Genomic DNA, 26,657 nt, shown 5'->3' on the forward strand with positions numbered 1-26,657 from the left:
CTCAGTAATGTAATATGACTATTAACAAACAAAATAAATAGGTTAAATAAACTCCTGAGCAGTGGAAAAGCATCTATTTTATCTGTGTGTATGTCTACTTAATCTGAATATGATGGTTTGTTATTATATAATGCTCCATGTACACATTTATTATTGTGACATCAATAATAAGAAAATGAAAATTAGCTTTTGAGTACAGATGTCAAGTCTAGTTGAAAGACGAATGAAAAACTTCAAACCCATCAAAAAACAGAAATATGATCAGAACCTGGCCTGAGTTCTTAATGCTCCACCAGTGGGCTTGGAGGACAGTTCCCCACAGAGGAAAACATTCTAAAAGATTTGCTTATGCTCACTGCCAGGGGACAAGAATGCCATCACCTTTTCTTTAGAAGGCAACACAGCACAGTCTTTCATCGTATTGTGTTCCGCAGACATGTGGAGTATAAACACCCTCACACAGACCTACGGTTTCTGCCTTAGGCTTATTTTGGCCAAGAGGTGTAAACAACATTTTCTCAAAGTTTTTGACTCATGAATAAGGAAGAAAGTTATGCCTCAGTCCTGCAAACATCTGTAGGGATGGAATTATGGTCGCAGATGGGTGCTCCGAGAATCCATCTGAGCTTAGTCACTTGCAGGATCGAGACCTCCATCTTTCCAGATAAGGGAAATACTAATTGTCTCTGTGCTGTCATCAGTATTGAGCACACCAGCTCAATGCAGTAAGGGGATGCTTTTACACCGGCATGAAATATCAACAAAACTAATTCTCTGAAGCTGTGGGAGTGGGGGAGTGTTGGTTTCCCAATACCCTGTCTCTTAAAGATCAGAAATATCAGGAAGCAGAACACTGAAGAGGGGAAACGGGAGCAAATTTCCTTCCCAAAGATGCTACATGCCACTATTATACTGGGCATTTCCTGAACAACCAGAAACTGTCTATTTTACAAAGCTAGAGAACCACTTTCCAGCTCCTACATGACAGCCAGACAGCAGTACCTCAGGTAAAGTAAGGGCGGCCTGCAAACATGCACACACGGACACGTGCACCCGTGCAGCACCTGGATCAGGCAAGAACCCCCGAGGAGCCTTCTCCCTTTATAGCAGTGCGTGAAGGAATTCAATTTCAATTCGAAGGCCACATTTTTTTTATGCAGGCTTCTTACAGTGTGCCTTGGCTTTGATGAGCAAGCAGCCTCATAACTGGGGTGTGCTACATTGTCCGGCACACTACTGACACGCATGGCTGCAGAACTGGAAAGACTTGTGGTAAACTCTCCTTCCCATATTGGCCCCCTCCACTGACAGAAAGCTGTCAGGAGCAGAGCTGTCATTGAGACCCTCTCCCACCAACCCAGAAGGGGAAAGGGCTGGTGGCCAGCTTCATTCTAAGTGCAGGGCACAGATGTTCATGCCCCTGACTGACCCAACGGTTTCAGCTGCAACGTGACAGAGTGCCCGATATGCCCCATTCCCAACATCTTCTCTTCCCCACCAAAGCTAGTCAGAACCACAAGGAGCATTAAGCATCAACAGAGTACTGAATTCCAGGCTCAAATAAATGATGCACTGATGATTGCCAGGTGGCAGTGGGAAGTGGCTTGCTGCCATCCCTGCCATAGATTCAAGGAAGCTTGCATGGAAGGCAAGGAATTCTATGGAGAATCACACAAGTTGCCCACCTTTAAACTGATGATATCAATTTGTGAGGATCTTAAAGATGCTAGCTAATTTTGTAGGGGTCAGAAGACAGATATGTCCAATCATGAACAGCTTTGTATTAAAAGACATGTAAGAGGGTGAAAGTGTTACGAGAATAACGTTATAGTAGGATTAAAATATGCTAAAATCTAGGAAAGAAAACAATTTTTCTATAGCAGCCTGAGCAACAACACTGTGCAAAATATTTACTAAGTGGCTTCTTACATATACTGACGTCAATGTAGCAGCTGAACCCACAGGGTCACAGACACATAGAAAGGAAGATGCTCTCCAGTGACCTGTGGTGCACTCAGTGTCCAAGACTCAAAATGTGCAGATAACAATACACTGAAGGTTTGTACGGTAATCCAGGCAGACAGCTTAGTTTGTCTTCAAGACCTTGCCCCAGTGATAAATCTCAGGTACCAAGACCACAGAATCAGGTCCTTTCTTTGTTGCTGGCATCAGCACCAGGACAACTTCAAAATAATGTCATAAGGCAAGACTAAAGTTATCCCCCTGCCAAGTCACTGGTGCCTATCACTACTACACATTCTCGAGAGGTGCCTTCACAAGATAGGACAGTGTAACTCAGTGCTCTGAAGAAATGAAGTCTCTAGGTTCTCTTGCTTTCTTGGGCACTGTTTTCTTTATAGTCGATGAGACTGGTAGGTTTTTGCTTTTCATGGATGTTGCTTTCCTCTGTTTTTGATGAGTGGTTCGGAGAGATTTCAATCCCAGCATCTCACAGTATTTATTGCACTGGTGGAGGGCTCTGAACTGCTCAATGAAGGAAATTGAGCAGTTGCCTTTAAAACCTTTGTATCTGTAGTAACAAAGAAAAAAAAAAAAAGCCAAATAGGATTTCAAGATCCATTCTCAGCACAGGGAGGCAGACTATGACTGTTGAATCATACGCAACTTGAAAACATTAAGCCAGTCTCTTTCACCCATGCTGTTTTGAGAAGCACTAACTCTGTCACAGAAAATCAAACTGAGCCATTGAGAGGTGAAGGAAACCAAGTAATAAGTAGTGACAGAGGGAAAAGGGTTAAAGAGTCATAGTTCTGTGGCCTGTGTCCTGGCTATTGTTTTTCATTTCATTTAATTGGGAATATAATTGTCTGCTGGATAACTTTGTCTCAATAGCATATAAATGAAATACATTCCACATCATTCTCTCTTAAGTTCTTCAGACTACCATGAAGAGACAAGGTTGCCGCACAAGGTCTTGTCAGAACCAGAAGCTGTTTTCATCCCAACATGTACATAACTTCTGTGCTACGCCTCTCCCTCCTCCAGGCCTGACTACAAGATCCAAGTCCTTCCCCCAAGCCTCTTGGGGAAGAAGGATGTAATGAGCATTCCTGAGGAAGGCAGTCTCATCCAGCCTTCACAGTTCCCAAGCCACTATCACATCTCCCACTGCTACCTCTCCCTTCTTCAGCGGGCTAGCAAAGCCAGGGAGTAGACAGAGCACGTACATCCCTCTTCTCCTCACCCTGCCAAGGTTGCTGGCATGCCTTCTCATGCCTGCTTTTTAAGCGGCATCAGCTTTTTTTTTAAAGCTGCACCTGCTTTTTAAAGGAGTAATTTTTGGTCAAATTACCAGGATGGAGAGGGGAGAAGAAAGGCCAGGGTGGTCCTCTCCTTTTTTTTCAGTAACCGTATTAAGTGCATGTTCTACCCTATTCTCTTGGTTCACTGGACATATCACATCCTCAGATGCGAACTGTGAGTTACCACTGCATAAAAAACAAACAAACAAGATTTAGTGCTGAAAGTAACACAACATGCTCACCACACAGCATGCCAGAGAACTCCTTTCCTCATGCAGATTGCACAGTGCTAAAGAAAACACTGATCCTTTGAGAAGGTCAAACTCTTTCCGACAGATAGGCATCTTTATTGCAACACCATTTGCCAAATTTTCTTCAAAAGAATGGTACAAGTGGTGAAAACATAATAAAATACCTTGCAACAAAAGGGGGCGATATCTGCCCTGATTTATATCTAACTGTTCTATTTTGCAACTCTCATGCTCCTCTGCAGAGAAGAAATAGAAAAGTTGAAACCTCAGGCTGACTGCTTTCCTAGCGTCAGTAAGCCCACCCTACGAGGAAAGAAATCTCTCTGGTGGGTAATGCAAATCTGGAAGTTTCTCTAGTATATCTAAAAGTTAATATTTGTTGCTTATTCAGGCATATACCAAAATGGTAACATCACAATTGCCTACTCATGGAGGATGGATCCCAAATGATCACAGACAAGCTATTGCAGCCAAGATGCTGAAGACTTTGCATAGAATTTTAAGGTCGACAGCAGACCTTAATCTTCTAAGGAATTAAATCATTGATGGTGGTTAACTCCAATGAGAGTTCAACTTTCTCATCCTAACAATTTAGGAGTCCTTTTTGTCTTCTCATACCAGTATTTTATTTTCAGATTCTTCTTTGAAGTCAGAGTTTTTGAATGTTAAGTATGCATCTCAATGAAATAAAACTCCAAACGTATTTTACTATTTGTCATGCGAAGCTGTTCATACCAGACAAGGTTACCCTCTGCATTAAACAGGTAGTAAGCCTGCCCTGCTCTGGAGAAACCACTCAGCTACCTTGCTATAAACAGCCAGATTAACCTCAAAGGTTTAAGATTATTTTTTTTCCTCTCCTCTCCAAGCAAGTTATGTGCTTGTTTACCCAAAGGAAGTTTAAGAGGAACGGCATTGTTACTACAGGGCTACACCCTGGAGCTCAGCAAGCTAATGAACTCTTCTCTTGAGCCTTTGGAGAAATAATAGACTTGAGACTTCCTACTGGAGCTCCTTTACTGCAGCCAACGGGTGTACGCTGCAGACACAGCAGCAGGACACAAGTTCCACAGGCAAAAGTGCCTGTGCTCAGCAAGAAAATCTCTTTGTATCAAGCATTGATCCCGACTCCAGAAACTAGTTAAAGCAGAGCGATGCGCTGCCAGCAAAGAGCAATAACTTTGACCAAAATATTTTTATTAATTTATCATAAACATTCAATTAACCATTGGGTCTCTTCAGTGAGTGCCAGAGGCAACAACAGCTGTTGTTACAGCACCTTCCACTGTCACGGTGTGTCACTGCTGGATGCTGCAGCAGCCTGTGTACCACAGATGCAGCTGCCAACGTCTGCGGAGATAATGAGGCTCTGTGCAGACAGCCTTTGGGCAGCATCTGCTTACGCTGGTATCTGAAATCCTCCATTTCTGCTGCAAGACTGATGGAGAGCCTTCATTTCCCCTGCCCTTTGTGTAGGTGTGTTCTGGCAGAAATCTTCATGATAAGTAACCTCCAGGGCTATCAATTAGGTGAGAAGTTTCACTGCACTGAACGCTGACTATTTTAATTTGTGGCTGCAAAATGACCGCGTGCTCTTGCTCTCTTTTTTTTCCTAGGTAGCCATTTTGTTGCAGCTAAAGGAAATTTCTTCCTGTGTTTTTCTCTTACTATAAAATTCTGATAATACTAATTTCTTTGTGGAAATAATCTTGGCATGAAAAAGTTGAGCTAAAAAAATCCACTCTTCTCATGAAGCAAATAAGAGTCTGTCTAAATGGCTTTCCTAACTGTGTTTGGTATTTGTCAATCCCTCTATGTCTTTGAAGGAACATCTGAACAAAAAGCACAAACAGTAGCATTTGCTCAGACAATTCTACGAGTAAGAGACACTGTAAATGAACAACCGAATGGTCTGCTAACTAACTTGAGCTTTAGAATTCAACAAATGCCAGAAGTATTTGCAGTAAAAGTAGGAGCATAAATATCTTGTGAACAGGAGACAGGATGCTTACATTAAAAACACGTGATTATTTTTATTTTACTAGCTTTGCTCCTAAATCAAGCCATCCTCATTTCCCTTCTCTTAAAAGAACAGGCTTGCATTCGATCTTGTGGGTACAGATGTGGCCTAGGTAGCATTCTTGGTCCGTTTCGGAAGCTGAAAGGCACGAATGAGCCTAGCTTGGCTCTGCAGTGTACAGACAGCCCCAGGTCTTAGTGTGCCACAGAAAAACTAATCTACAGATGTGACACCAAAGTTTTGCACCAGAGCTCTCCCAGCTCTTTGCTGTTTGTTAGTCACTGCCTCCACAGAGCCCCCTTGTGTGCTTCCAGCCTGCATCCTTTGGTCTGGACAGACCTAATGACCATGGCTTTGTTGTAATTTGGCAGGACTTGTGAGCTTAACCCAAACCATTCTGTGCTGTTACAGCTTTGTGGTATGTGTAAGTGGGGGAAGGTCTCCATTGGTGAACAGCTTCTAAATTGTACTGTCTGTATTGCTCTCATATGTTTTGTGTTCAATAACATTAAACTATTGATCATTCCAAGCCCTGAAAAATATGATTCTGCTATTTTGCACAGTGTATTTCACCGACTAGATGACTGATAAATAAAACCTGGACAGAATTCCACCTCCCAAACTTGACAGCTGGGGGTTGGTCCAAAGCAAATCTTCCTTAAATCTTAAGGGGGAATGTTGGATTTGTCCGCAGGCTTAAACTCCCCAATGCCTCTTGTTGCCATGTTGAGTAAAACTAAATTTATCCGTGCCCTGAAACCAGACAGACTTTCAGATCCACATTTGGCAAACAGCACTCCCGTTAATCATCATGACCGTGGGTCACTGTGTTCCCGATTCCTTCATCTTTGTGTTTACCATTCTGGGATAAATACCTGGGCGCTTGTGCACTGGCTCACTGTTTGCACTTAGCAGGCAGTCACTGTGTAGTGCGTTTGTTTACCTTCGCCAAGGAATCTCCTAAACAGCTTATTTAAAGGATTGATTGCCTGCCTCTGGTGCGACCCAGTGGCCACATTAGAAATGCTTTCCAGGCTTTTCGGTTTCTAGTTAGGCTTTGCCCTCTACTGACAGAACTGCATTGCAGCTACTTCAGCGCATTGCATACATGACCCTTTGCTTTGGGTTCGTTTGGTTTCCAATTCACTAGTAAAACAGACACAGAAAGGTTAAAAGAGCAGAACGACTTTGAAGAGTGTTAATTGTTGAAAACATCAGTCTCTCCACAGACTCTACAGGAAGGAGGGGAAATATGGAGAGAATGGACACATAAATGCTCATCCAGAAATGTTTGTTCAGACTCGGAGTATGAGTCTGGACCCCCCAAAAAATCATTAACAGCAATGAACAATGCTGAATATAGGTACGAAATTTTAATATATGCTGGTTATTGCGCTTGGTTTACCAGAAACACTGGGGGATAAGTAACAATCATGAATAATTCATGACAGTTGCTATATTGGCTTTTGCAAATTCATCAATAACAGTCTGTACTATGACATTAGATTATTTGAAAGCGTGACTATACCATGAGCATGTGAGGGTGCTGTGGGGAAGATGGAATTTTATTTCAGGTTTTTTTTTTCCCCTGATCACAAGTTTAATCCTAGAGTGAAATTAGCATTGTATTTAATTTACATTCCAACCAGGAACAATATGAATGTTCTTCCATTCATAAAGGATCAGAAGCATTTCCCAAGGATATTTTTTGTTTGCTTGGATTGGCCCAGGCTTAGAAGAACTGGAGGCAGACAACCTGTCTGTGATCATCAAGGTCATTACCTCTGCAAAGAGCAGCTGAGGAAACTCTGGGAATTTCTATAGGCAATTACACCAAAAAAACAGCTTTGTATCTTCTCTAACAATACAGTTAAAATCATAACAGTATCATACTATATTTTTTAGATAAGCAGGACCACATATGTCCTCCCCAACATGTGAGACAGATAGCATCTCATCAGCATGGCTGCACACTCCCAAAAGCAGCAATAGCCAGTAATACAGATGAATTCTCTGTACTTGTTTGTTTTCTCCATCCAGGCTCAGGGAATTAAAAATCACACTGCAGATATTAATGCAGAGGTGTCCTTTCTGGGAAAGGACTGTGGAAGTATAATACAGGACCAGGAAAAATCTGTTGTCCTGTAGCAGTATCATTAGCTAAATGACAAGCAAAACGATAACATTTTAAAGAGGTTGTTCATGAAGGGGAATGGTATTCCCTTATATATGGCTGAGGTGATCCTTACTATGGCTGAGGTGATCCTTACTACAGCTTCACTGTATATTCATTTTCTCACTTCACCTTCCTCTTCCCTAGTCCAACATGTGTTTTTATAAGAGTAATTTCCCATAGTGAACTGGACAACAACATCCATTAAAGCATCTCTATAAATCTGATTCCAGAGAACAGTGTTGCCTAAATAAAATTTTGATGACTTATTTGTTTTGTAACAGGATGATGCAACTTCATTTCAACTGATTTCACTTTGGATCCACAGCTAAAAGAGGAAATCAGTATAAGTTTTGAATAAATGCCAGCCTGCAAATGTTAAGGATTTTCCCAGAATATTCTGTGGTCAAATTTTTAATAATTTAAAAGATTTCCTGTACCACAGGTATACAGACAAGCACCAGCTTAGTATACAGACTGAACACATGATCAGATCTGCTTTTTCCTCAGTTTCTCAGAGGAGAATACAAATTTAAAGCATTGGTCACAGGCATTTACCTCCCTCCCCTTTCACTTTCCAGCAGCCAGCTGATTTGAATGACTGCCTACACTGCCTATTCCTATCAATGGCACTTTTGGCCTGTAGTAGAAGCTTTGATTAACAGAAACTTAAGAGAAGTGGAAGAAAGTTAGAACACACACGTGCTTAGGTCTCCCAAAAAGATCTGAAGCCATTGCAAAACTACTAGGAAATAGGCCTCTTTAAACATTACAAACAGATCTGTTGCTGTATATCAGAATTACTGCTTTGAGAGAGAAGGGAAAGAGATACCATCCAATCCCTTAACACATTTCCTTTTTTATCAGGTAAGTGGCCTATACAGAGCTAAACAGACATCTTCCTACAGAGCTAAACAGGCACCTTTCCTCCATCCACGCAACTGACAGGGACTCAAGAAAAGCTTACGATCACTGCCTGCTGTGGGAAGAAAAACTAACTCATAGAGTTCTAAACTGAGAAAAGAGTCTTTATAAAAGCTTGTCATAAAAACATATTCTAAAGCTTTGGCACTTTTGCTGTTGCAAAAGGGACTTCAGCTGTGCTCTCTCATGCAGTCCCTGCACAATCCCTTTAAATTCCTTGCAAAAAGGGCAATACAAACTTTGGCCCCTTTCATGGCATCTCCTTCTCTAGTCTCCACAGTACTGTGGCACTTAGCTTCTCTTCTTCCAGAGCAGGAGGGGAGAAGGGTCACCTCGGCTGCTGGCAGCAGGATCTAACAGTAGGGCTAGACAGGGACAAGCACTTTATTTGCATTCACTGGGGCAGGTGCCAGTAAGGGCAAGCCCAGCTGGAGCTCTGGCTCCAGCAGCGTGCTGCATTTGAGATATTTCCTGCATGGTCAGAAGCTCGCTCTGGATAGCACAAACACCAGGAATTTCACTGTACCCCAGCTGGAGCCACTGTTGGCACTGCATTTTCAGCTCTACCCTCCGCCAGCTGAGGTACCACCAAGTACAGTGCCTTACTTCCTTGCAAGTCACCAGAGACCTTGATTTCAGCCATGAAAGGCCCTTTGAATAAGCCTACTTTAAGGGAGGCATGAAGGAAGAGCAAAGCTCAATCTACAGTGTAGCCCCATCATTTTAGACAAAACAAATGTGTTTCCCTCTTAGGCAGGTTCCCATAAATACGAACAAAAAGAAGTTAGAAGAGTTACATGACGATTGTTTTCTTCCAAAGTTAAAGCAAGAATAAAATTCCAGTGCACCCTCCCCCAACATATTTACACTGTGAAGAGACTGATGTGTAAAGCAAAACCATGCTGTTGAGAAATAAATTTTCACTCACCCTTTGGCCAGTGTTGCTATGCCAACGTCAGTTAACTTCATTCCTACACCTACAAAGCATTAAGGAAACAGAGAGCTTATGTTGCACTAGAACTTCTAGGGATATCTTCAGATTCAAGAGCACCATATATAGAGCCATTAAATATTATTTATTGATTTATGGTTTTAATCTAATTATTTGTCACCATTTTTTCAAAACATTTGAAAGCACCCCAATTAAAAATGGGATGTTTGTGCTCTCTGTATCACCAGCAACTAGTCTTATACCAGTATTTTACAGATAGCAAGGTGATAAATAGAGCGTAACTTGTATCCTGTGCTAGATTGTCAGTGGGGGGAAGGAGATTGCACTTTGATGACTGCATTTTAAGAAACACACAAAATCTTTGTTTATGCACCTGCCCTGAGATGTGTGTATTTATTTATGGGTTTTGTGGGTTTGATGCTTTGCAAGCTTGGAGTACAATGTTTATCAGTAGGAACTGCATATTTGCTTTGCTAATCAAATAGCAATAGGTCAGTCAACCTTATTTTTACTTTTTGGAGGACGTATCCCAAATCCCTTTCTCATTCAGTATTTCCAAGTATTTCACGTTTTTAACCCATCCCTCTGTTGACTTGTTTATAGGCAAAATCCAGTCCTGCAGTGTGCACTTTTTTTCTATACAGGAAAATGATGGTCTCAAGACCATTTTCCTTGGAGAATACTCTCAGAAATCTCAACTAGTATGCCTGAAAAATACAGCCTAGATATTCAAATGAGAAGATGAGAGGAAGGATGTTCCCCTTCAACAGCAGCAGGTGTATTGTCCCAGGAATCATTATAGAGGCTCAGATACCATTTCTGCTGTTGTGCTTCCCTCAGGCTATGATTTTGTTCTTCTCCCTTTAAATTACTTCAGGGTCTTGTTCAGGTATCTTGTGGCTAATTTTCCTGCTTTCTCTTGTTAAAGAATAGGCAATATTTTCTCTCAGAGGTCTATTGCAACCTAATGACTCTATGATTCTATGGTAAGTGTCTGTCTTTCTCTGTTACAAATACATCCGTGCATACAGTTTTGGGTACAGGCCCAGCACTTTAGCAGTTAGGAGTCACACCCACAGGAGCATAAGAGCAGTATTTAGTAGAGGTGAGGAGTGTTTCTCTTCACCATTCTCCTTTTTTGAAGGAACATGTTTCTTCAAACCTAGCGTGAATGTGTAGCATTCCACTGTTGAGAGACTGTGGGTAAGTAAACACAAGAAAAAGTGAAGTCTTTCATTCACAAGACATTTCGTTAAACTCTGGGAGGTGAGATAATAAGCTAGACTTGACTCACATTGAGGGTCCTGACTTACTAAGGGGACATGTGGAAGAACAACTCTCCTCTTAAAAGAGTGTAAGATTTGGTTTTTTCTTTTCCAAACTGTCTTCTTACAAGAATATAAGCTAGGTAGAAATTCCCTTTCTCTGCTGATTAGATAAACATCATAAAACTGCATAGGTTAATACATGTTATCCCCTGCGGCCACAGTACGCAATTAATTAATGTATGTCTGGTCCCTAGGGTAACACACACACAAATAAACACAGTGCACTTAAAAGAGACTAGAAAATAAAATATCCTAACTCCCTCTCCTGTCTTTTATTCTGACCTGCATGAGATGCTGTATAAAACAGGCACAGGGCCAGGGTACTGTCCACATCTGGAGAAGTCTCTGCCCATTACAAGGTTATGGAAGAAGCACGTTCAGCACTGCCAACAGGACACAGAAAGCCAAGAATAACACTGCTCAGAAGTGTCTCTGGAGGTTCTGCAGTTACGGGGATTGACTGTGAGTGGTCACCACATGGGAACGCCATTTTACTGCCCCTGCTCGGACAACTCACCTTGCAGGTCCGTTACAAGCAAGTTTCCATTGGTCTTCTCATACACCCAGTGCTGGAAGGTGCAACACTTCTGGCCAGCCTCTGAGTCTCTTCTCAGGAAATTCACTTCCTTGCCATCCCTGACAGAGTATTTCACAAATTCCCCAACCAGCTCCTCTTCCACTGTCGCATAGGGGATGTTATTAGCAGGGCGATGAACAAGGAAAATGGGAATGATCCTGAAATCAAAGGATAAAAACTAATAAAATCCAGAGAGTTCTATCAATGAAGTAATAAGAAACAGACAAAGTGGCCAGTGATCTCAGAGAGTGCGTGAACAGCTACCAAGTCTAAACTAAGGCAGGAGACAACTGGGTAAGATAGAGATCGTCCAGGTGGCTCTAGAACATAATCGCATTATCCTCTATGTGCTTATTTCTTTGTATATTTACTCAGATGTAAACTTTCTCAAAGCGTGCTTCCTAATGTTGTACTGCTACATCCCAAAACCTAAACTCTGCACAACAAAGGGTCCTCGGTTATTTCAGAGTATTCTTGCTTTAGGTGCTGAGGCTGACTGATACATGATTCGGTCTTTGTGAGGTGTTAAGCATGTGCAAATTTGATCCACTCCAGAAAGAGCTTTGCCCAGGACCAGTGTAAGTGGAGGACTTGTAGAGTCTTTATAATTAAAACCTGACACATCCAAAATTAGCAAACACTGTTGTCAATGAAAATACAAAGCAACTACTATACCAAAAAGTAAGAAGAAACAAGGAAGTCTCTGGAAAGATCATCAGATTCTCAAGACAAGATGGCTCAAGTGAAAATCTAGAATCTGAAGATTCTTGGACTTTGGCAAAGTTTGGTTTCAGGTCAGAAAACTTCAGCTAGTTCTGTATGAAGTTTTCAGGAAACTGCAAACTTGAAAAAATTTGTCTCATGTTATTCACTTAGAAATTATGCTAGTTTAGCCAGAAAGACTTACAACGTTTTGTAGGAATCCAGACCAGGTCTGTTTATGTCTAAAGATGCACCATGCCAAAAACTCATGTCCAGCATTGAACAAAATTTCACTTGGGGTTTCATGGTCTTCCCAGAGAGAAAGACTGAATGTGAAGTGACAATGACAATACTCTGGAAGGAAGTATCTGTCTCACTAGCAACACGAACTTCTTGGTTACCAAAGTTCCTGCTGTCTGGAAAGCAGTGTTCTACCTCACAGATAAGTCTTCTGTTTGTATTTACACTAGAAAAACCCAGCATACTTGTTAGGCAGCACTCTGATACTACAGTGTAAGTCTACAAAATTAAAACCCTAGAGTAAGCTGTTCAGCTGGAGCTGGTAACAGAACACAACTGTATTTTATCAGCTCGCTCATAAGAGCTCCTAGCAGTATCTCAGAACAAATGGGGGAAATGACTGTCACCATGGAACAGGTTTCTAGCTAGTTGCTTTCTTACGAACAGTCTTGTCTCTTACACCAACACTGCCAAAGGGGTGGTATAGTTCTTCCAGACATACTTGTACTGGATTCTGGAAACGGCAGAATTTTGAACGTATATATGTGCTCTATATACACTGAGAAGAGGTCTAGAAGGAATAGTCATAAGACAGACAGAAAACCACATAAAACAGAGCACTTCTGTATAAGTCTTGCAGTCCTAGTCCACAATCAAGCTTTACCGACAGCATTAATATATTTTTTGTTGTGATATATTACCCTTATTGTTACAGCACATGCAGTTAAACTCGTAAAAATGGCCTTTATACCAGTAGTTATTCTCTTTCTAAGGAACAATCACTGCAACTGTAGGCACTTGTCTAGTTCTAACCTACTCAATCAAGGTATGACATCAGCTTAAGTCTACCAGTATCATGACAGTGACCAGCTTTTGTCAGTATATAATGCTCCACATAGTTTCACATTACTGCCCACTGACAAGAAAATAAATGGGTCACTGGTTAATAGAATTGTTAGCGCTACTCCATTGTGGAATATCATAAGTAACCTCAAGACCACAGAATCTCTCTCTCTCCCCCTCCTGCCCCTTTACAAACATTTGGCTGCCAGGCCACTGACAGTTACAGGGCAGTGCTTTATCGTTTCCTCAGCTTTCTCTTACAGTCAAACATGCACAGATGGGCTAAGGCTATAGCTTTAAAGCTAACTCTGGAGAACACGGATGACTTTTCTCTTGCTCTATTTATCTTACAAAACGTTGCAAGAAATACACCCTCTTTTAAATACAAGTTTGGTCTGACAAGGACTGGCTAGAAGAAAGGAATCTAGCCTTAAAATTTTGAAATTAAAAAGCAAACCAAAAGCATATGCACATCACTTTTTTGTTCCTATCTGCTGTCTTCCAGCCAATTGTTTAGAATAAAGCACCAGATCTGAACCTTCCATGTGTCTGTTATCTGCACCAGACTTTCTCTCTCATACTAAAACTAGAGGCTATATCCCATGCCTAGAGAAATCTCTCAAACGCAAATATTACCAAGAGCAATATATTTCCAGAAAAGAAGCTGACTTGCACGAGTACTTTCCCTAAAAGATCTCACTGTCATCTCCATCACTATTTCTAATCCTGAAAAGGTGGCTTTACAGAATCATTCCAGAGGCTGTATTTTAAGTAGCGGGTTTTTTTCAGGGAATCAGTGCAGCTGAGCAGATCTTGTGACATCTAAATGGAGATGGAGATTTAGCCTGCTGTCAGGCATGTAGGTCTTATCCTTGAAGCAAGGCAGATGGAATTTCAACTATCCATTGCAAATCCAACTCCACACAGTAGCCTGACACTGGAACAGCAAATCCTTTGAAAAAGATCCCTTACCAAATCCTCAAGGTGCCACTTCCCAGCCTCAGAGGCAAAGGTGAACCGGTATTGAGCTATTGGTCTGATGTACACGTATTTGGGAAATGGAAAACTTCTGAAACTAAATAAACCAGTCTTTACGAAAACCTAGAATCAGAGCCGAGCTTTCTGGCTTAAGACTCTCTATACATAGAAAACTTGCCTAAGCAGTGACTTAATACCAGCTTCAGAACGATCATGATTTCTCTCAAGATTTCATTTTTAATGGCAAGCTGGAAGGCCCGACTTATCCCCTACTGCTGTTACTAGATGATACTAGTAGTATCACCTACTGGTGTTACTTCACTAACAAGAGTAATTTCCTCTAAATTTATATCAAAATCATGCCTTTTGCCTGCTATTTACTGTCTTTACTCCTCATTATCCTTCTCTAATGGGAATGGAATCTCTCACCACCTTGATACTCAGTATTATTTAGGTCATGACTCCAGCTGTAACGCTGTTCTCAGGATTCCTCTTTCTTCTTTAGTAATTACTCCTAGCAGCCAGTGGGCAGCTGTGGCACATGACAACATATAATACACATATGTGTATATGTATATAAAAAAATATATATACTCACTCTGGAGCTTCCCCAAAGCCTTCCAAGGGTTCAGCTTCAGCTGCATATATCTTTGCGTACTCTCTTGCAGTATTTTGGACGTAGCATTCCTGTATTACAAACAGATATGCCTATGGAATATCACCCAAAATATTTAATAGATCATCTCTCTGAATATTTGTAAGACAGCTTTTCCCCACAATTCTTGCTTGCAAAGGACAGGGGAAGCTTACCTGCAGTGCTAGTTTGTAGTTCTTTTGAACCAGATCATCCTTACTCTTGGTCCCATACGTGATAGCGTTGTGCACTTTGAGAACACAGGGGTGGCCGGGACTGAACACTGGCACGAGGCCTTGCATCACTTTACTTCGGAAGGCTTTCCGGTGCATGCCTTCACCAAAGTGAAGCTCTTCTGTAGCTATTATTCCATGCAGGTTCCCACCAAAATAGCTGTCACTGATGAAATCTTCTCTGAACATGAGCTGCATGAATTCAATTTCTTCCACACCTGAAACACAATGCCCCTTTGTTCTGTACAACATCCTTCTGCAGTCACAGGGAGAGGGGTGGACATGGGAGAACAAAGGCACCTTTCCACAGAGCATTAAAGAAAATGCTCAGTGGAAACAGAATACATGGCCAAACTTGTGTTAATATGGGATTGGGATCCTGCTCCTCTAAAAGCAGCTTGTTGTCTCTACCTTCTAAAGTCAGCATGGAGAAAGGTGGCAGTTCAGGTTCGTAAGGAGAGAAAAGGGAGTGTAGCGAACAAAAAAATAGAGGTAAAGATCACAAAAGCTGTTTTTAAAATTATTACGGGAGTTGTAAACTGGAACTGAGGTAAGTGAAGGTGAATACGAATGCGAAGTAAGTCAAGCTGACTGAGAACTAAAGAGGCATTGAGGGAATAGAGATCTTGCCAACTCTGCTGTTTTGGGAAGACAGAGACAGTAATAAAGCTAATGTGCAGCAGTGTATGGAGACAGGAATTTAAAAGCAGAACCCAGTTCTGTGCCAGTGTGCTCAGAGCATGTTCTTCTGAAGCCAGCATATCTTTTCAGAAAAGCCAGAAGTTGCTGGTACAACCAGAGCTTGTTTCAGTTTTCAGCTTGGAATGTTTTCAGGGAAAGAGTCTGCCAACATGTTCACAGAGGCACTCAGCTGAAAGAGGTCTCAGTCCTTATCCAATATGACCATGATGGAAACATTCCTTTCCTAGTACCAACCACATTCACTGCCTCAGTTCCAGTGCTGCAGACTGGCATGTTAAAGTGTTTCTTTTCAATCTGGCAAGCACCAGCTTAAATACAGGTTCATCAGCAAAGGCAGAAGAAACTAACAAGGTATTTATTTCATAAGTGATTCTGAATAAGAACCACATTTCTGTAAATGACCATCTCAGTTTCAATCAAAAAGTAAATAGATCCATTTTCATGATCTTTGTATTCAGGAGAAATTGGTACAATAACATTTCTCTTATCCCCCGCCTGTGGATTTTGAAGGTACCAGCAGCATAAGAAAGTGAGCCTAAGTTTGCTACAGCTGAAATCAAGCAGGATTATGGATTTCACCCTTTTCATAGAATCATAGAATCGTTTAGGTTGGAAAATACCTTTAAGATCGTTGAGTCCAACCGTTAACTCAGCACTGCCAAGTCCACCACTAAACCGTGTCCCTAAACACCTCACCTACACGTTTTTTAAATACCTCCAGGGATGGTGACTCCACCACTTCCCTGTTCCAATGACTGACAACTCTTTCGGTCAAGAAATTTTCCCTGATGTCCAATCTAAACCTCCCCTGGCACAACTTGAGGCCGTTTCCTCTCGTCCTATCGCTTGTTACTCAGGAAAAGAGACCCACACCCACCTCACTACAACCTCCTTTCAGGCAGTTGCAGAGAGCGATAAGGTCTCCCCTCAGCCTCCTCTTCTCCAGGCTGAGCAGCCCCAGTTCCCTCAGCTGCTCCTCCTTCATTGCCCTTCTCTGGACCCGCTCCAGCACCTCAGTATCCTTCTTGCAGTGAGGGGCCCAAAACTGCCTGCAGTATTCGAGGGGCGGCCTCACCAGTGCTGAGCACAGGAGCATGATCACCTCCCTGCTCCCACCGGCAGCACCATTGCTGATACAAGCCAGGATGCTGTTGGCCTTCTTGGCCACCTGGGCACACTGCTGGCTCACGTTCAGCCAGGTGTCGACCAGCACTCCCAGGGTCTTTTCCACTGGGCAGCTTTCCAGCCACTCATCCCCAGCCTGTAGCGTTGCATGGGGCTATTGTGACCCCAGTGCAGGACCCGGCACTTGGCCTTGTTGAATCTCATACAATTGGCCTCGGCCCATCGATCCAGCCTGTCCAGGACACTCTGTAGAGTCTTCCTACCCTTGAGCAGGTCAACACTCACACACAGCTTGGTGTTGTCTGCACGCTTACTGAGGGAGCACGTGATCCCCTCATCCAGATCACTAATAAAGAAGTTAAACAGAACTTTTAAATAATCACTGGAATACAAATGGGAAAAAAAAATATAAAGAGGAAAAAAGTGGTTAAGCACTGAGAGAAACAAAAAAATTCTAACTGCACTTCAAGTCTCTCTCTAATCATAACATCAGTGAAGAAGATAAATAGGCGAACAGAAGGTGTACCCTACGCAGCAATGAAGGCCTTCCAGCTCCCCTTTGCAGTTACCTCTAGTTTAGATTCTGTACACTATTTCCTCTCTTTGAAGCTGAGGAAACAGTGCACATACAAAGCTAGAATTAAAAGGCTCCTTAACTCCACCTAAAATTCTCTGTTGATCAAAAGTTATACAGTGCTGTTACACGAAAAGCCCTGTCTTTGTTTTAACAAGGAACTAAACGTTTAATTTTATTCTTCTAGAAAAAGAAAGAAAAATCAATTGGCCAAATGAAGTACTCGATTAATACAGTGTGTTCAGAAACAATAAACCCATTTGCAATGCACTGTCTATCTTTAGCTGCAGCAGAGCAAGACATATCCCAAGTGTGATTAACACAAGTTAACATAGGAGGAAAGCATTCCAAATCTTCGTGCCTGTCTTTCTCTGGGAGTAAAGTTACATAGCAGGCGACTTGCAAAGACCATGTGTTCAAACACCACAGGCAAGTTTTTCTGCCAAAAGTGCTTTCGGCACCCAGCATGCAGCCATGTCTCTGGACGATGCGATGCAATGCTATTTCACTGTTTACTGTATGTGAAGGGCTGGTGCCTCATGCTATCGAGAAGTTACATGGTCAAGTTCAAATCAATAGTTTGTCCCAGTGGGTACTCGTATCACCCTGCACAAACCATTCCATCCTACTGAGGGTATTTCACCAACAAAACTCCCATGAATTAAAGTGAATTTTATCTTTGATGATACAGCAAAGGTGAGTGCAAAGAGTGAAAGACAGCTAGCAAATACACAATCCTGATTCAATGGCTTCCCATAGTTTCCCATAGGATAACTGTTAACATGTCTCAGTCTGGCTGTATTTTTCCATCCCTTGTTCTATTTGGAAATCAGAAGAAACAAAGACTGGAGCACAGATTCAAGCAGATGTGTGTACTTACCTTCAGAATTCTGAAAACTTGAGAGATGTTCCAAAACTACAAGGAAAGATAGGAACAGGTTTTGTAGTAAAAAAAAAAAAAAAAAAGGAAATTGCCATTATCATTATTATTAATCAAAAATATAAACGGGCATTTACCTTCAGCAGTCAGATTAAACTCAGCAGTCACTTTTCCATACATATTATTCAAGCAGCAATAATACATTCCCTGGTCTTTGTTACTGGCTTTAGCTATTGCCAAAGAGACGGGAGAGTCATCCTGAGCACTGGAACAGAATATGTTAATTTTCCACATTAATATTTTTAAAAGATCTTTCCTGATTATTCCATATGTCTCTCCTCCTGCCCCTGGAATTTCTGTCCCTCACTGCAAAGACCGATTCAGGTACAATGCAAGTAAACAAAATATTTTATGTCCCCCTTCCTAGAAGCATTCAACCTATTATGTGTTTCACAATAGATGATCCTACTGCATTCTGAGAGAAAAGTACCTCACTCAAATCCAAAAATAATTAAATCACACCAAAGGGCATTCTAATATTCCTTTCAATATCATGGACAAATATATGAAGTATGAACATATAAAAGCAAAAAACGTTGTATGCTGTTCTGCAATATTGACTCCTCACTCAGCTTTCTCTGTTCCTTTGCTTTTTTCAAGATAGATATTTGCTCTCTGATGTCTGTGTATGAAACTTGGATCCACACATGGATCAAAGGCAGATGTTATTAAAGCGGGTGCAACGACATGTGAATGCAGTTACAGTACTTGCAGACCCAAGCTGCCTCTGGAAGCAGTAAAACCAACTGAAACAGTGGTATGCCCAAGTGAAAAGTGCTCTCAGGCTATGATGGCTGTCACATGTCCCACAGTGGATGTCCATGGAAGTATTTATCAGCAAACTGGATCATCTATGCAGGGATTATGGACACCTGGCTATTGTGTTTTAAATCTTTTGTGAAGTGAATTAGTGAAGGTGTGCACAGTGTTCTGGGCAACATGAAGTTTCACCGTATTCTGGTACACTGGAGAACTAATTTTATCCAACAATAGTTTTTAAATTAAATTACTAGCAAATACTAATACTACTAGCAATTTGTATTTTTCAATACGTTTCCATGTATTGACAGGTAACAAAAATTCAAAGATCTGTTGCCTAGTTTCGTGCAATCACCCCCTATTGAAAGTAAAAGCTAAAATGTACCAAACAGTCCAGGTTATGTCTTTCTGTAGACTGATGTATATTGGCTTTCTGGGCTGTGAGCACACACTGCTGGCTCATACCGAGTTTCTCATCCACCAGCACCCCCAAGTCCGTCTCTGCAGGGCTGCTCTCCATCCATGCACCCCACAGCCTGTACTGATTCTGCAGAACAATCATGTCAAGCTCTACATTGCATGTTAGTTGTTTCAGCAATTCGCTTCCACCATACAGGGACAGGCAGCCTCCCACATACTAACCAAGCACGTTTATGTTGTTTGGCTGGGTGCTGGCGTTCAAACTTCATTTGATCTTTTACAGTACTTGAAAGCTGGATGAGACTGGTTATGAACAGGTGGCGAGGAATTACTGTTGATGGAATGCAAACTATGGCCAATATTAATGCATGGCGCAAAGATATGCTTCTGAATTACCCTGTTTAAACTTACTTTTTGCACCTACCATACCAATCCTCTTAACAGGTACAAGAGTGAATCACCAGCATATTTTCCCAAAAGCTATTCAGAAACAACCAGTCCTTCAGAAACATTCACTCACCTTCTCTGCAGTCGAGCTAGTAACTTGGAATCTTTAGTCCATGTAATGGTGGAGTCACCATGAATGTCACCAAATTGACAGCATAGCTTAATATTTCCAGAGCAGTCAGGGAACAACTCTGCTTGGATTTTCTTCAGCAACTTGGGAGCTTGAAACAGAAGAGCCACAGTTTAGGATTAGAAGGTAATGACATGGTTTTGGCATTTTAAAGGAATCCCAGAATGATTTGCAGATATTAAGAATATGAATCTGACAACACTGGTAAATAATTATGATTTCTTCTGATGCAGAAACCAAGACTTTAAAATACAGAGTCTTTAAAAGACTGATTCAGTGCCCCACACAGTCATTGGAAATGTTTTCAACGCAAAGACATTTTGAATTTATGGACTAGGACCCAAGGGAAGTTCTAGCCTGAAAAGGCATCGACATAAAGTAATTTCTTAATCAAAACACGTTCTCTCTGATAAAGGACCAGCTGGCTTTACTGGTAAAAAAAAGACACCGCAAAGGTAGAGCATGCCATACGGTTACATAATGAGAACTCATACTAACTGAATACTTGTAACTAGTAGATTGTTTTAACTGATCACAGCCTTTGAGAGAAAAAACTTTAAGTCCCAGGAGACGCTCAGTCACCACAGCGTTCTTGGAACGTACTTAACAGAGGCTGCCAGGACAAGACTCTGCAACATGCAGTGATGGCACCATTTCCTTTAAAACACAGCTGGAAGGAGGAACCCACACTTCGTGGTTAGATATTTGCATCTGGTAATGTCAGTGGCCTTTGCTTCCCTCTTCTGTTTCAAAGGATTAATTTCCTGCCTTTAAAGAAAGTCCCTACCTTTCCAGCCACAGGGCAGGGCTCATTTGCTAGGCACTGACCATCATGCAGAACAAATCCAAGAATCACCCAGGCTACAGAAAGAGAGCACTCTGCCCAGTCTGGGGAAGGTCCTGATAACCTGGTTCTCTGATGAGATTTGTTTACTGGCCCACAGAATGGTCCAGTGTCTTTGCAAGTGAGCATGGCGTGAGCAGGAGGATGGAAGGTACTTGGAAAGAAAGGGAATCGACATATACTTAGGGAAAGATTTTGGGATCATGACGCATCCCTGCGCTCAAGTGAGACATCCCAGCTAGATGTAAGGGATGCAAAATGCAAGATGTTATGCTTCCTACTGTGTCAATTCTGAGCTGCTGCACTCTGAATGAGCTGGCATCACACATCTCCCTCGGGGATGCCATTCCTGCAGTCTAACTTTCCCTGTCTAATGCCGAAGGAATGCTGGATCCAACTCGAAGGGTCAAGCACCTGGAATTCACTGCTATGTTTAACTTGCAGTCACTTAAATCCTTAGGCCTAAAAATCCCGCTGAATCAGGGCTAAAATGATGCAGACAGTATGTGACAGAACTGTAAATAGAACTAACGGCTCCAGATTCCCTGCCCTAACCACAAATTCATCCCTCCTGCAGCTGAAAATGATACAAAAGAGAACACTAAGTATGTACCAGACTAACCATACCAACCTTCTCATAATGCTGGGCAAAGGTCCACACAATTCTCTAAAGCACAAACCACATTCATTTCAGGCTAAGCTAAAGCAGATCAGAAGCAGGTTAAGAAAATTCAGTCTTAACTGATGCAAGCCTGAATGCTCAGAACATTTTCCAAGCATAGCCTCAGGTACATGGAAAAAGATCAGGCATTTCTCAGTGATTGCAGTTTGCTTGCTCTGCTTTGAAGGAATGTTTCTCTCCTCCCACACATTTGGTTCTCTGGCACAGGACATATCTTCAAACAGAGAAAAGTCTGGGTTTTTTGTAAATGTGAGTGGAAAAGTAGAACCCTCACCAGACCGCACTGTAATTAGAATCTCTGAAAAGCTTCATAGTTGTGTAGCTTACTTTTAGTCACTGTTTAGTCTTGCTCTGATCTATTAATTTATTTTACAATGTGACCATGAAATGTAATGTCAAAAGGTAAAAACAAGACCTTGGTGCTTGCAAAGTATCCATAGAAACCACAAATACCTCATCTGTATTGCTGTTACACTATTGCTACTCCCATCTGCAGTTTGGTTTACCTGTTAGCAACCTCCTAGAGACTCTGACACGCAACCTGAATCTCACTGCAATTACATGTTTTCTTTATCAGTTTAATATTGCCAATTTCATCAGTGTTATTTACGACCAAGAGTGGTGAAAAGGAATGCAGAACCAGCCATCATGACTGCAAAATGTTACGTTGATCAGCGGCACCCTGTTATTAACAATCATACTTTGCTGGTAAAACCCTTTGGTAACCAAGACAGGGTAATTGCCTGCGGGAGCCACAGCACAGAAGCGTAACTGGGAACACAGCCCTGCGGGAACATAACAACACGCAAGTACTGGGCTTGCAGTTGCTATAATGTGTGTAGTTATGGGGTACTATTACACTACACATCCCTGAAAAGTTACTCAAAGAGACAAATGAAGAACTATTTCACACAGGTTAAAGTTCATAAAACAAATATATTTGCCAGCTAGGAAAAGGATGTTAGGGAGGGTTCCAGCTCTGTGACATGGGCACAGTGACTAAGTTCACAGAACTGGAAATTAAGATCAGTGAGGGCAGGACACATTTAGCTGACATGACTCAGACCAAAAGAGGCTTGCAGTATGTTCAACAAATTTGAATTTCGTACCATAGCCAGAACAATGGGAAAGGTCAGAAATGAAAATCAGTTTTCTCTTACCTTTGCTATCCTTTTTCAAAATTAGTTTCCTTTGCTCTTTTCTATCCTCTTTATGAATCATGCCTGCCTCACTCTTCACAGACCTGTTAACAGAGCTAGGATCCCTGCTGACACTTCCTCTCTCCTCCAGTCGGGGTTTTTTTGACAGTGTTGCTGGTGGTAATGTCTTCTTAGCTCCAGCAGCTAAAAGCCCACTCTTTGCTGTGTCTTGTTTACATTCGATGGGCTCAGGCTCAGCAACAGTTGGTGATGTCCAGTAGGATTTTGACCCTTCTTGATTTCTTAGCCTTTCCTCATTGAATGGGAATGGATTGTATGTGGTCAGCGCTAAGGAGAATGGCTGAGTTCTGCTGCAGGGTAGCTGCTCTTGAAAATACTGGTTGTTCCCTGAATCAACTGGTGGCAAACTAACTAAACCACTTACTACACTCTCTGATGTCATGACTTCTTTATCGTACTCAGTAGACTTAAATGAATTATCAGCCTCAGTCAGCTTGCTGGAAGAGATCAAGTCGGGACAGGACTCCTTTGTGCTAACAGTCATAAACTGTCTCTGAGCCTTGCAGCTAATTAAGGTGTGCAAAGGAGACTTTGTTTCAGCTTCATCTGAGTTATATTCAATAGCTCTTTGAATCTCTTGTTTGTTTTCACACAAGACTGCTTCCTCCTTGTTTTCTTCAGGTACCTGATGGAACTGATCCTGCAATGTTATGCAGAAAGTTTCCAGTGTACTCAAGTTTTCATCTACTTTGACTGCAGTTTGGGTGGATTCACTTTCTACTTGACTTCCTGTGCCAGAACACCCCATTGCTGATACACTGGTGAGAAGGCCCTCTGACTGGCTTACGGGTGTCAAGAATGGTAAAGTCTCTTTTGCAGTCAGTTGTTGGAGATCTAACTGATTACTGGTACCTCTGTAACTCTCATTTGCTATGTTGTGGTACTCATTTCGAGCCTTTCTAGGCAGCGGGGCACTAACTGATGGTACACCCTCAGATGCAAATGTCTGATTTTTTGAAGAATCTGTTTTTAACTCTTCATCAGACTTGAAGGTGCTGTCAATAAAAAATACACGTTGTTCTGATGTATTATGAAGGGAAACTGCAGTCTGACTCTCTGAAACATGACTAACTCCTGAGTCACAGGAAGTTTCAGCTCTTTGTTCATCACTTATGCAAATCTCTCTCTGTTCTTCTGTTTTACATGGTTCATACCTGGGCACTTCTATATAAAAATCTCTTAAAAACGCATCCCCAGAAGAAGGAGTGAATGCCACTTCTTGTTTTTCTATTTCTGTCACTTGATCTATATTTTGGGGTAGATTCTTACATGTTATGGTTTGGGGAGTCTTAATCAAATTAGGCAATTGCATTACATAACCGTGTTTCTGTGTATTAGAAATAACATGAAAATCTTGACAGTCATTATTTTTTGAAAGATGGTAACTGTCAGAATTAGTGTCATTTCGGGCATTCAAGTCTGAGTAATTTCCTTTTTCTTGTAAATTCTCTTCATAACTTTTATGTATGGTGCTAAAAGAACAGTGTTTGTCCTGTGTCAACTGATTGGTGTTTTCACTGGAGAAAATGTCTTTCCCTTCAGGGAAATAAGCCAGTTCTCTTCTTGCTGGATAACAGTCTCTAAAATGATACCCTTTATCAGTTACAGATTCATTTATCAAGGATATGCTGTGCTCAGTATGAAGCAATTGTCCAAGTGTTCCATGCGACTTATCTGGCATGTAAGATGGGTTTTCTTTGTCACGTGCTAAATTACCACTCTGACCATTTTTTAATCTTCGAGGAGAATCTGCATCACATGTTTTGGAAGCATTTGTAATGGTAAGCTTTCCTTCCCAAGCAGCAGTCATTTGAATGGATCCATTACTGTCAGTTAACGTTTGATTTGGCTTCTGCTCCAAGAACTCCCCTGGATTTAAGATGATACTATTTCCTGAAACACAAATGGATGGTGTTTCCATTTTATTTCCAGTGCTTGGATCTAGACATATACCATCTGTTTCTACCACTTGTGCAAGACAAATATTTCCTATGGATGCACTGTTGCATGCTTCATCTGTTTTAAGTAGGATATTAGAAACATTGCAGCCTTCTTTCTCTGTTCTTTGTCTACTAGCTGGTTGTGTAACAGGTTCCTGCTCTTTTATCGCATTTAATGGCAAAAGATGATCAGAACAGGTCTCCTGTACAAAGTTCAGTTCTGTGACTTTGATATCTGTTGGCCTAATGTCTAAACTTGTGATCCCCTGGTTTTCAAATGGGATTTGATAGTCTGAGTCATCTTCATGAAGAAGTTTCCACAGCTTGTCATGCACTGCAGATATATCAGCATCTCCTTTGCACCCAGGTTCTCCAGATGCCAGGCCCGACTTGGGATTAGCTTCAAACAGAGACTCATCACATGATAGACTGCAGAGAGTATCTGTGTCATTGCTGTCATGTGAGGCAAAACTATACCTTTGCTCTCCCTCCCTTGGCTCATCACACAGCTTTGCAGAAGAGAGAACAGCGCATAAACGCTCTTGTTTATCAGGAAGAGAGTCCATATCCCGTAAAGGAAAAGGTGAAACGTCATTCTTTGATTTGTTGCCACTACTAATAATAGTAATTCCTTGTTCACAGAAGCTTTGTTGGTGACAACTTTCTCTCTTATCACAAGGAGCATGGTGTTGAGAATAGGTCTGCAAATTTGCCTTTTTCGCTTGTAATGTCTTTTCAGTACAGAGCATTTCTGAAGCTGGACGGATGGTTCCTGCACTCCCACAAGTCATGAAGACACCTTCCTTTTCTATTTCAGGCTCCATACATAGTCTTTCACAATTCTGGGTAAAAATTTTAAGATTAGCACCTTGATTCTACAAAGTAGAAAACAAGAGAAATGTAATTAAAAATCAGAATTGCTGCTTGACACAGGCCTGAACTAGAGTCTTGGCTTGAAATGTACTTGATTATTTATTTATTTATTTATTAGTATTTGTCAACAGCCAAGTTTCTGACTTGTAGCTATCAACCCAATGACTGAAATCAAACTGCTGGGTCTTAACAGCCTTGAACCCTGATAAGTTTCAGATCTGCAGCCAAATGCTGAGAAATGTAAAAGTTAATCAAGATGAAGATCAATGACTGATACAGTCCAGCTAGATAAATACAGACAAAATAAAACAAACCAAACTAAAATAGAACAGTCATACCTATGCCTTTTGCTAACAGTCAGTGTCCCACTGTACTTATGTAATTATGACATAATCCAAACCGATGAGTTTCTGGAACTACCCAGACACGTGTTGGGAGCTTGCCTTCCCCTTTGCTTCCATCATGGGGAAAGATGCTGCCACAGAGAGGTGCCCCATGTCTGCTGTGCTACATGCTTCAGAACAAGACTCCTATCAAGAAACCAGCATCTCTAGGTCAGTTTTAAGCCATCTTTGAAATTGGTCTTTGGTCACCTCTGACCCCTTGAGGGTCCCACTTCAAAACGGAGTGCCAGATCTTGCCTCTGCCCAAGCGGTAATGCACTGCTCAATATAAGGCATGGTCAGCCCTCGTCTAGCAATGAGACACACACTGCAGCCTTAGGGGCGCTGCTGGGAAACCGGTGCAGGAAATAAAAATCCATATTCCTCCTGCATCTCCTTTATTCTTCTATATCAAAATACTCCAAACCGTCACTTTTTGTAGAAACAAACCATTCCTCAATCAAACTAAGCCAAAGTGAACTTAATTTATGCAAGACGTG

General features: G+C 41.6%; 1 protein-coding gene across 1 annotated transcript in view; it reads right to left on the reverse strand.

Annotated features, from left to right (window-relative positions):
- Positions 1-2,056: 2,056 nt before the first annotated feature.
- Positions 2,057-26,657, reverse strand: part of ALPK2 (alpha kinase 2) — a 35,027-nt gene continuing 10,426 nt past the window's right edge. The window contains 9 exon segments of the mRNA XM_086480196.1: positions 2,057-2,530; positions 9,560-9,608; positions 11,429-11,646; positions 14,850-14,938; positions 15,062-15,336; positions 18,400-18,435; positions 18,537-18,664; positions 20,159-20,306; positions 22,902-25,776. Of these exon segments, the coding sequence (XP_086336322.1) occupies positions 2,296-2,530; positions 9,560-9,608; positions 11,429-11,646; positions 14,850-14,938; positions 15,062-15,336; positions 18,400-18,435; positions 18,537-18,664; positions 20,159-20,306; positions 22,902-25,776 (4,053 nt within the window). The 3' untranslated portion in view covers positions 2,057-2,295.

Source organism: Leptosomus discolor, chromosome Z, assembly GCF_034619465.1.
Source record: "Leptosomus discolor isolate bLepDis1 chromosome Z, bLepDis1.hap2, whole genome shotgun sequence".
NCBI lineage: Eukaryota > Metazoa > Chordata > Aves > Leptosomiformes > Leptosomidae > Leptosomus > Leptosomus discolor.